A 12228-nucleotide genomic window follows, 5' to 3' on the forward strand; every position below is an offset into this window, starting at 1 on the left:
TTTAATAAAATGTTTTCAAATGTGTTTTTCTAAATACAAAAGTATGTTTTTCAAAAAATGCTTTCTTCAAAAAGACACATGCTTTTCCCATAACTTTTTCAAAAAAAATAAAGTGTGTTTCTAAAATAATAAAATTTAACATTGTAACTTTTTATTTTCATGCCTTTTTCTTAGAATAGTCAAAGATTAAGGATTTGTGTTGAAGGCTCAGTCCCTTGAGTATTTGAACACCCTATAAACTTACATTGTTCTTAACATTTCTTGGCACTAATGAGTTTATTTTTCATCTTTTTGCACGATTAAAATGAGAAAATGATAGATAACAAGGTGCTACTCTTCCAACCCTCTTTTTTTTTTATGTTGTGTTTGTTTTTGTATAGTATTTAGTACTCACATATTAGCTATATAGTAAATAAATACTCACATGCTATTGTAAAGTATATTTGTATGCTCTCTTACATGTTACCTATGTACGTATCTCCCATGTTTTGATTGTATATATTTTGTTAGAGTTAATATTCACATGCTGGCCATATATAAATATTTACTCACCTGTGTGTGTGTGTGTGTGTGTGTGTGTATATATATATATATTATTTGCAAAAACCTTTTCAAAAAAAAAATCAAAATGCCAAGTATTCTATTTTTTCATAAAAAGTTAATGTTTGGAATAAATTAAAATGCAATACTATTTTCGGAGAGACGTTATGAGATACCTAACACCTTCCTCACACGTAACCAAACTTCTGAATCCAAGATCTTTAGTTCTAAAACTTTTTGGTTTACCTTAATTAATGAAACCCTTAAACTTTGGTTTAGTTAATTAGGTAATTTAAAATAAATTAGACATCTAGGTGACCAATCACACCTAATACAAAACCATTAGTTTGTGGCGACTCCTAAAATAAACATAAGAAAAAGGGACTCACATACACACCCCACCCTAGATACTTAAGCACACAAGAGTCACATTGCCAAGGACCCAATGTGAGACTAAACCCAAGGAAAAATTTAGGAGGGCATTCATAGCGGGAAATTATCTAGTAAGACTAAAAGCACACCAAAATTGATAACCAATTTCACACTTGTCTAAGGTGACAAGTTATTAATGGCAAATAATAAATAATGTCAATGGTAAACTCATGCAAGAATCAATAATAACATTCCAACTCAACAATTGTAAAATTTGTTGTGATATTGTGTGTGCAGTGGCGTAGTCGCTTGAAGACCAAAGGGGCCTCCCCCCACCCCCAAATTTTTGAAAAAAAATTGAAAATTTTTAAATGACTTTACTATTTTAAGCCCCCAGACTTGATAATATACATATACATACATATATATATATATATATATATATATATATATATATACATATACATATACATATATATATATATATAAGAAATGCTAAAAATAAACATAATTTTCATTTAAATAAAATACAATCCATAAATACATATGTCAACAAAATACAATAATTAAACATTTAGCATCTTTAAAATAAACACATGAGTATTTTAACTACCTCAACAAAAAAACAAAAAAAAAAGGAAAAAAAATTATAATTTTCATCCCAACACATTTGTGGCATACTTGTACATTGCAATAGAAAAATTAATAAGTTATCAATACCTGATAACTTTAGATCTCTTAAAGAGCGTAAATTACAGTTTTGAAAAAAGATGTTTAACTTTTATGTTACTTTATGTTTTGTAACTTTCCCCATTTCATATATGATTAAAGATATTAAATTGTTTTGTTAATCTTGTCTCATGATTGTTTAATTTTAATTAATATACTTTTGTTTATATCACATATTGAGTTATGAAGTATTGTATATTACTGTTTTACATTTCATACACACCAAAATATATATATATATATATATATATATATATATATGTGTGTGTGTGTGTGGCCCCAAAAGATAATTTCCTGGCTCCACCACTGTGTAGTATTACTCCAACAGCACTTCAACTTGCACAGTGCCCTAGTAGCAGACAAGTATTTTCATCAGTCAAAACTATCTTTCATTTAGTTGAGAGAGAAGGTAAATGAAGGAGGGAGATGCTACAGAAAACAAAACATTTACATAATACTGTAGCCTTAACAATCAGCAATCAGATTACATGGGAGAGAGAGGATAGAGGTGACAGACCTAAGAAAACTGGAACCGTCTACAATGATATATCTTGCCTACTACATTGTTTTTCCATTACAGCAAATCTTTAATATTTAGATTCATACATATAAAGGAAACAGAGGGCCCAATTTTGAGACCCACTCATGGCTTAGACCCATTCATATGCTTCACTAGAATATTATATCCATCACTGCAGCAGCATCGCGCTAATTACGGTTTTTGCACTTCTCCATTGCCCTTGGGGCTGCAAAAATCAGATAGAAAAATATTAGTGAGGTCTGCTCCAACGTCCACTGGTATTATTAGATAGTGATTTCATCTAGTAAACAAAAGCAAAAGGAATATTTTTATTTCAAATTTGCACAAACTATATAATTGACACATAGCAGTAGCACACACCAAGCCCAATAGCCTCTGAACTCTTCATGATCCTCAGCCTCTTACAAGAGTCAGTGAACATTCTGCAAAAAAAGATAACAAAATTGGGATGAGTTCTCTTTCACTTGTCTATTCTTGTTCATGTTCGGTGAGATAAGGAGATCTTCACTGAGAAAGTCAACAAAAAATAAAAAATAAAAAAGATAGTTCTAGTCAGAATAACATTCAGGTCAAGTCAGATCATACGTTAAAGAACCACCATTCACAATCTAAGTTCGGAAATTTCAAACCTGCAATTTGCCAAGTCATCTCAAATATTGAAGGGGTGAAATGTTGGAGTTTTGATGGAAGATGTGGAAAGGGAATAAGATAAATTCTGATAATGTCAATCTTCTGAAGTAGCAAAAAAAAAAAAAAACAAAAACAAAATAACACTGCCTGGAAAGATATCCGGATTAATTTGACGATTCCTTGGTCTGTAAAGAGGATCTCCTCACTCTTTTGAGGCAGAGTGCAGATGCGGGATCAAACCCCAGAAGTATACCCACCACAAGGGTGGGGATGCCATTAGGCCAATGAGGCTCCTCCTCTGTTTATTAAATACAATGCAAAATGCATCAAGGTGTTTTCGTAATTCCTTTATCTGGGGTATGCTACTCTAAGTCTTAAAATAAGAAAATTTTAAGCATTATCAATTTCATATAACATGGAAATCCCTCTAGATGTTTGATATCAGCTTTGAGTAGATATATACTTACTCCCATGGAACATCACCAACTAGCATCCAATCACCATCCTTATCTTCATAGGTGAGTACATATTCAGAACCACTGAGGAGATCCATTAACCGACTCTCGTTCAATCCATCTCTGCTTGGAACTCCATGAGAGCTACACTGACCTGAGCCATCCATTCATAAACAAACTTTAAACTCCCTTCAAAGAGGGAATGTGCGTGCACATGCATATGTTTTCATCCTGATTTTGTTTTATATATTTCATGTGTTTGCAGGCGCATGTATGTGCTTATGTATGATATGACTATATTACTAAAAGAATCACCCAAGTGCTACTTGATGCAATGTCCAGATCAGTGAAACGCATTTCTTAGCTAACATCTCCGTTTTTCAGTTAAGTCAACCAACTAGTTCATCAATTTTCCATGACTAGAAGAAAGCTATTCTAGTGATGTCATCCGTAAATAAAAATAGAGCATTTCACACATGAAATTGGCATTTTCTACTGTGGTCCTAACAAAATCTTTATCAATTGTGCATTTGGTGGCTTCATATGAGAGCTCTTGCTTTTAGAATGCAAAAACTCACCTCACCATCACATTATTCTGGATTTACTATAAGGTATCCACAAACCATTACTGGCAAGTTTGTTGAAATACCACGTAAGGCACATATTGCCCAATTTTAAGATTCTGGTTAGAAGAAGATGCTAACATCTTACTAGAAGAATTGTCTGATTAGAGCAATTAGCATCTTTTTTTCAAAAAAAATTCCAACCACCAAAAACAATTTTTAGAAGTATGAGACGTTTGTTTGTGTGCCTATAGATCAAGAGAGAGAGGGGTTGGCAAGTTTAAAGCAGCTGAATGTGGATCGCATGAACCATTACTTACCTATTGTAAAGCAGCTGAACATCTTTTCCAGTGCTGAAGAGAGCTCCATATAGCTGCCATAGGTTTTGAGATCCACTTTCCTCAGGTATGGAGCACCATCCATGCTGACCTTGACATAAAGACATCCAGATCCCAACTTGCCCTCCGCATCATCGTCATTCTTTGGAGAATGAGTAGCCATTGAATTCTTCCGGAATGAACGAATTGGTGGCCATCCCACAACCTGTGCCCTGTCACACGCAAAACACACACTTAAAAGTATTTATTCTGAAATTCTTAAAAAGGTGTCATAATCAACTTCTTAGCTAAGGCAATTAAGATTATATAACGAACAGAGATTCAATTTCCTTTGTGAAGACAGTAGAAATTCCAAAGGAATATGAGACTTGGCTGATAGATTTAGAAACAAATCTCTCCATAATCCAAAATTATAGGCATGGCAACTCTTATTTATTTTATATTAAGAGAAACTGTGAAACACAAGTACTGGGGGAGGGGTCGTTAGGCGAACATATGCTTATGCAAAGCCCCAAAGACATCACCACCAAATAAAATAAAAAGAGTAAGATAAACAACTAAGATAAGTTCAACATGCACACCCCAATCAAGTTGCAAAAGACAGAGCATGTAAACAACAAAATTGTCTAGTACTGAAGATAACTCTAGAATCAACCATTAAAAAATTCTTCTAGTCTCAGATTGGTTACAGATATAAGTTTGAAGAAAACTGAAATTCTAGGACATGATAAGAAGACAAAAACTCTCCACCTTATTTAACTTCATCAAATTTGGTGTCATTATTATTATTTTTTTTTCTTTTCTTTTTTAAAGTGTAACCGAAACAATAAGAAATATGGAACTCAGTTATCAACGAATTAGTTTCTTTTCTTTTTCAACGTTTCTAAGCAAGTAAAAATGGACAACTAAGGGGAAATCACCAAAAATATTGCAGGTAAAATCAACAAACATGCTAACTGGAGGAAATTATACCAATTACCAAGCAATCTAAAAGATACTAAAATAATGAGAATTCGACTACAATAGTAAATATTTTCCCTCTAATTTTCGAAACAAGAAAGAAAGATATTTACTTTGCTGCAGGAGCAGAAAGCTGAGGCTTCTTTTCCTGCAATGGCTTAGGTGACTGAGGAGGAACAACACCATCTTTCTGAACTGGACTACCCAAACCTGTATTCTGATTATTACATTCACACCCACCACCCTTTCCTCCACCATTAACGCCTCTAGGAGAGAACAAGTTCCCACCTTTACCCAACTCAGCCTCAGATCCACCATTCCCAGACAAAACCCACTTCCCAGAGCCTCCATCAATGGCATCAGAGAAGCCCCTCTTGGCCCCAGACACCACCAACAAGCTCTTCAGCACCCCAACCCCATTATCTCTCTCAGGTGACTCAGACCCTGGCAGGCCTAGTCTCAGTTCAGTGGCCTTGAGGTTGAGATTTAAACCTCCACTTGAGGACCTCTCAGAGCCTTCCATTGAAGGAACAGCCTCTGAGGATAAGCCTATGTAATCATGCTCTAAGGGCACAGACATCAAAGCCTTAACAAAAGCTTTTAGTTTCAGTAACAACACCCCAACAAAAAAAAAAAAAACAAAAGCACAACTGGGTTTGAAGCAGAAGAAAAAGGAGAAGCTGTTTTTTGAGCAGAAGCTCAATGATATAATAATAGAAGAGAGTTAAAAAAAAAAAGGCTTATGGGTTTGGTTTGATGATGATCATGAACATGAACAAACAGAAGCTTCTTTGGGCTTTTGCTACTCCCTCTTTTGTTGCTATGTACCTCTCTCTGTACACTGATCAAGAAATGTTTTTTTTTTTTTTTTTTGGACAGTAATCAAGAAATGTTTTTTAAAAGGGAAAAAGGAAAGGAGAGTAAAAATATAACTGATTTGCATTTTAAAGTGTTTTTTTTTAAATAACGAAAAAATTGTTTTTTAGAATATTTTAATAAATGTGTTTGATTCTTTTTAGGATTGTTGAATGTTTAATAATTTTAATAAATCTTTTTGTGAGCAACAACTCCGACAAGTCACAGAAAGTTCCCGGCATACCTTTCCAATAATACCCTTTCTTTAATCCCAAAATAAATTATTTATATAATTTAAAATTAAATAATAATTTTTTTTCAGAAGTTAAATAAATCATACAGTATTTTCACTATTTTGTTATCTTAAAAAAGATAAATGTCAATTTAATCGTTAAGCTTTATTTGAACAATTTTGGATCCTCAGCGCATGTTGTTATACTATTTTAAACTCACATTTTTACATTTTAAACAATATTACACATTTTTTTACCAACATATATTTCAAAAAATTACAAAAATCTCATCTCAAACTACTCTACCAAACACCCCCTTAATATTTGGTTATCTTAAGTCAAATGTTTAACTAATGGTCTTACTTGAGTTCTTTTACAATTACTACAACATTTTTACTACAATTTGAGGTGTTAACCAACCACACCTCAAAATAATATATATATACAAACCAAATCACCAATCTATTTTTGGTGTCGACGAAATTGAACCCTAGATCGCTTATTCAACCATCAATAACTTTATTAGTGAACTAACTAGAATCCACTATACTAAGACTTACTATGAATCAAATAAAATATGTTGTAAAAGGATTCAGATCCTCTAGAGTTCCTAGGGTACTCTACCAAGTAGAGTTCATTAAATCCTAACCACTCTTTAATGATTTAATGGTCTAGATTTTGCCATGTCAGCATTTCATTAACAATCATCTTAATTGTTTTGTTTACAACATTATTTTATTATTTCAAGAATATTATTAATGAAATGCTGACATGGCAGAATCTAAACCATTAAATCATTAAAGAGTGGTTAGGATTTAATGAACTCTACTGGTAGAGTACCCTAGGAACTCTAGAGGATCTGAATCCGTTGTAAAAATATTATGAAATTTAGTTTTATCTCTAAACTTCCTCCTTTCTGTTAAAAACAAATAAATTTAATAACACAATTTAAATATATTTTTAACCACATCGTTATTTAAAGTTTCTACACTTCAACAAACTCTATTAAATATATTCTTTTACAATAAGTGGATGAGTGGGTTGGATTCAAATCTTTGGTTTTTTTTTTTATTTTTATAGAAGAAGTGGATTCAAATCTAATTTCTCTTATATTAGAAAACTAAAAAATAATACCAAGTTATAAGACTCCTCTCATAAATAAATAAAATTATGTCATTTACCCCATAAAATTTAAATTCACAATTCAGTAATTACATGGTTCTAAACTTCCAATGAAAAGCTCAATTGGAAAATTGGAATTTATTTGAATATATATATATATATATATTTTTTTTTTTTTTTTAATTCCTAGATTATAATTATATGTCGGAATATTTATTAGTGTGGGGAATGCTAACGTAAATTGGAAAGATGCTAAGGTACGTAGGGGAAGAACAAAGTTTTGTCTCCAAACTAGTTTGGAGAGAAACCCTACAAACTCATCATATATCTTTATATTGAGTGTGAATTTTCAAAATATAACCGTTAGATTACATGTCTTTATTACATTCTTAATGATTACAAAATTTCAAGAAGATCAAAGATCAATTGCTATGTCATCAAATAAATGTTAAAATTTCAAGTTTTTGTGATCTAAAGTTGTATATAAAAAATAAGTTAATCGATCAAATAGTAAATAACATCCAATTTGAATGAAATTTGATACGTATGTTAAGAACATAAGAAACATGAAATTCTACGGTTAGATTTTCAAAATTCACATCTAAAAAAAATAATATATGAGAAGTTTAAAGAGTTTCTCTGCAAACTAGTTTGGAAAAAAACTTTGTTCGTAGGGGAAAGACTGAAACGAAATGCAGAAAGTGATAACATGATCATGTGTGGAATATTTGCCAAAATCACTCAGACTTTCAAGCCTAAGATAATATATATATAGAGGAGGGCAAAAGTTCAGCTCATATTACGCCTAAGCCGAGCATTGTTAGGTTTAGGTTCAGCCTAAACTTAATGAATACCAAGCTAAAGTACAGAAACCAACGTGTCCCCAACAAGCATATCCAAACAAATTCCATTATCCCCGAGGACTAATGGTAGTGTCTTAGGGGAATCTGCTCGCCGAGCACAGGATTCGGCGTTAAGCATAAGTTACTAGAAAATCATTTCAACAACAGAGACGTGGGCCCCATTCCTAATACACGATTAAACATGCTAAAACAATAGCTTAGACTCAAAAAGCCACCAAGACACCATTGGTGGAGGGGCCCACACACGTGCAAAATCTTCCCCCATCATAATGAGCCCACTAACAGAATGATATAAAAGGGGGATAGTGGGGTTAGTGTGAGGGGTTGGAACATTTCTTGGGGAGAGAAATAGGAGAGAGAAGTAAGAAACTAGAAAACAACACTCGAGAAAGGTGATTCAGCTCAGACGCCCAAAGGGGTACCTCAGCTGTTTGATATTCTCCTTAGACAGTCAAATTTCTAGCAAATAACCATTGCACAACAATTCTAAATCATCAATCATTACCCAAAATTTCTTTTGGGATCCCCCATTGTGGGCTAAACCCAAAACAGAATAAAAATTAATTGGGGTTCAAGCCCAACAGGTCCTAGGTTGTTGGGAAATCACCTAGGTCATTGGAGTAGATATTTTGGCTGATATGATGTTTGGATACTCATAAAATTAATTTTAAAAAAGTTGGGAAGGAGAGAGAAAAAATGAAAGCACCTTGGCAAGTGAGGGAATTTTAAGAAAACTGAAAAAACAAAAAAACAAAACAAACAAAAAAAACAAAAAAACAAAACAAAACAAAACAAAACAAAAACAATACAAAAACAAAAACAAAACAAAACAAAACAAAACAAAACAAAAAAAAAAACAAAAACAAAAAAAACTCTTGGATCATAAATGTATCAAACTAAAAATAAACACAACAAAATTTTTTTTAAAAAAAAAAGGAATTAAAAAAAAAAAGGCAGTTTAAGGAATTGGAAAGAGATTTTTTTGAGTGGGTGAAAGAAAATCTCTCTCTCTCTCTCTCCAATGAGCTTTGGTTCAGTGTTGTGCTGGTGAGTTTTGTTTGGGTCTCGTGATTGTTTGGATTGTCCCCAAAAAAAACTTGCAATTTGCAATTCTTTCATTTCTTCTTTTCGAGAGTGGAAAATTTTATTTGCTGGAATAAAATATTAGTGAGTGTTTATTTATTTTTTATTTACCTTTTTACCTCTTTGTTGATGCCCATTTTTGGGCAAAATGGCCCAACGGTAGAAGAAACCCAACAATATGAAAAAGGTAGAGAAAGAAAGCAGTAAAATAAAGACCATTGGGCCAAAATGGCAAGAATAATGGTCCACAAGCCCACAAAATAATAAGTGGCCTGAGAGAAAGCAAATGGGCCGAGGAAGCCCCAAAGAATGAGGTAGTAAGCCCATGGGAATCATAAGAGATGGAAAGAAAGCAAAAATGGGTCAGAGGAGCCCAAAGGAAGAAATTAGTAAATGGGGTTGGTGTGAAGGCCAATAAACCCAAAGGCAAAGGATGTGGTAATTGGGCTAAGGAAGCCCTAAAGATTTAACAAAAGCCCATGGGAATAAAAGAGGTAGGAAAGAATGAAATGGGTCGAGGAAGCTTGAGGTATTGAATGGGTTGGCCTAGCAGGAATGCTGGGCTATAAAGACTAAAAGAATGAATAATATAAGAAATTGGCATGGCAGGCGCTTCAGCTCGTAAGCCCAGAAGTAACAACAAGGAAAAAAATGGTGAATGATATCATAGTAGGAACAATACAGTGGCATGGCAAGAGCACTAATCAACCCACGAACGCAGGATAAAAAAGGGACATAGGCCAAGTCAAAGAAGGGAAAGCCCATACCTGAGCAATGCCCAACCCAAAGAAGAAATGAGATGCAGAGAATGAAAACCCAAAAAATCATTCATGCCGCAAGAGTTAAACAAACACCAGAACGTGCAGCAAAATCAGACAAATTTGGAGGCAATGACAAAAGCGTGAAAGCCAGAAAAGCAATGGACTCATATGAAAGTGAAGTATACACACAAAGCTCAAGCACCATTTACCTATACCCAACCAATACAGGGAAGGTGGGCCATGGGTCAGAGGTAAGAGATGATGTGGTCTGGCAGTGGGGAGCAAAGGAAGCCTATTTTGGGGTTCTCGCTCAAGCTCTTTGGGAGAAATGTCCTATTGAGATGACGTCTCATCCAAAAGTGATAAACATGAGCTGGAGTCACTAGATGCATGCTATAGACGCTGGTAAGGTAGAAGTTTAACCTTTATCCAAATGAGAGTATCAAGGAGAGTAAAAGAACAAAACAAAACCTCATTTGTCTGAAGATGAGGCATGGCACAGCCAACACAGTGTAGTGGTGGTGGTTAGGCAGCCGACAGACTAATGGGCAGTCCTGGAAGGACACCCATAATAGGCCAAAAGCGGTTAAGGGGTAAAAATAACAAATCCTGTCACGACAGTCAATATAAAAGGCCATAGACATGCACAATGAAAAGAGGGAGGAGAGAAAAGAGGAAATAGAAAGAGTAAAAAAGGGTAAACAAGAGATATAGAGAAATAAAAAAAAAAAAAAAGAAAACAAAGAAAGCGAGTAAAGAAAGGAAGAACATAGAAAACCAAGAGTACTGAAAAAATATGAGTGATAGGAATAAAAGGATGCATTAAATAGGCTACCCACTTCTCTCCCTCTCAATAGCCCACTCTCTAATGAGTCAAGAATCTGAGATTAAGCTATTTAGGTCTTTTTCCAAAGTGTAACTTTTACAGCAAGACTCCCCTCTAAGGTTACCCACATTAGAGATTGGTTCCCTTTTTGGATTTGAATCTACTAAAGAGCCAAGCCCATTAGTTTTAGTAGACTAATCTTCTTTTCTTTTGCCATGGTTAATTAATGACTAACTTGACATTTTGAAATTGATCTATTTTCTGTCGTAATCACACTATGCTATTTTTCCTTCGTGGAATTGTTCATGTATTATTGTTGTTAGCAGGAAATATTTTAGTTAAAGTGTTTTAGTTATCCTGCTGTATTGTGTTTCCTGCTATAACACTTGTAACGATTTTTCCTGTCATGAGTAGGTGATACGTTCTAGACTCCTACCAAAACACGTCAACATAAGAAGGGCCCAACTTGCACACAAACTGGCCTAAGGTGTGTCTCAATTAGGCCAGTCCCGACTCTCCTACCCCAGAATTACAGGGCCATGGTATAGCAAGAAGAATCTAGCCCAAGACACAAAAAGGTCCACCACACTCTTCAAATTATAATAAATTATTTTAATAAATAAGTGTGTGTAAATAATATAGTTGATGTTACGTACATTGATCACATGTCATCTCCTTTTTCGAGAAATTATTAGGTCCATTTGGAAAATTGCTAAAGTGGTCCTTCTGGTCCTTCTAATCAATAAAACGTTGTTCTTTATGCAAATGTGACATCACTTAGTGGTTTTTTATTTTTAATTCTTGTGCTGATTAAGAATCCGACTCATACATGTGCATATGTGGCATTATTTCATTGATTGGGAGGACCACTTCAGCGGTCCTCCTGATGGACCTAACGACTTCTCCTTCTCTCTCTCTACGTACAAATACAATACACGTTGATTACACCACCAATCCAGGGTCAGTGATTTTGGATCCTCAAATGCATTTCATTAGTTCTCATTATGTCCACCAATTAATACTATTATAATTTTATTATATTATTTTAATAAAAAAAAATTATTATATCATGATTGGATTGTTTTATCCACCTTATGGAACACTTTAAAACATTCCCTTGTTTATGTTTTGATTTTGATCACCCATTTAAAATTTTCAAAATATTAATCCCTGTAATATCCATCTCTTAATGGGATTCATGTAATCCAGTATTCCCGTGATAGGGTCAATTCATTGGAGGGGCCACGGTTAATCTTTTTTTTTTTTTTTTTACAAGATAGAATTTCTACTCTAGCCTAATCTAAGTATAGATGTGTGTGAAGCTCCCTCCTAAAGACTTGAATCCTGACCTTTACCC

The 12228-nt window shown here is 33.8% G+C and overlaps 1 protein-coding gene across 1 annotated transcript; it reads right to left on the reverse strand.

The window, feature by feature from the left end:
• Positions 1-2068: 2068 nt before the first annotated feature.
• On the reverse strand, positions 2069-6062 carry LOC142610290 (auxin-responsive protein IAA27). Its single transcript, XM_075782077.1, has 5 exons — positions 5242-6062; positions 4151-4380; positions 3280-3421; positions 2543-2604; positions 2069-2387 (listed from the first exon to the last, which is right to left on the reverse strand). Exons 1-5 carry the CDS (start codon positions 5706-5708, stop codon positions 2350-2352), a joined length of 939 nt encoding a protein of 312 aa, XP_075638192.1. The 5' UTR covers positions 5709-6062; the 3' UTR covers positions 2069-2349.
• Between the last annotated feature and the right edge of the window lie 6166 nt (positions 6063-12228).

This window comes from Castanea sativa, chromosome 1, assembly GCF_040712315.1.
Source record: "Castanea sativa cultivar Marrone di Chiusa Pesio chromosome 1, ASM4071231v1".
NCBI classification, from domain to species: Eukaryota; Viridiplantae; Streptophyta; class Magnoliopsida; order Fagales; family Fagaceae; genus Castanea; species Castanea sativa.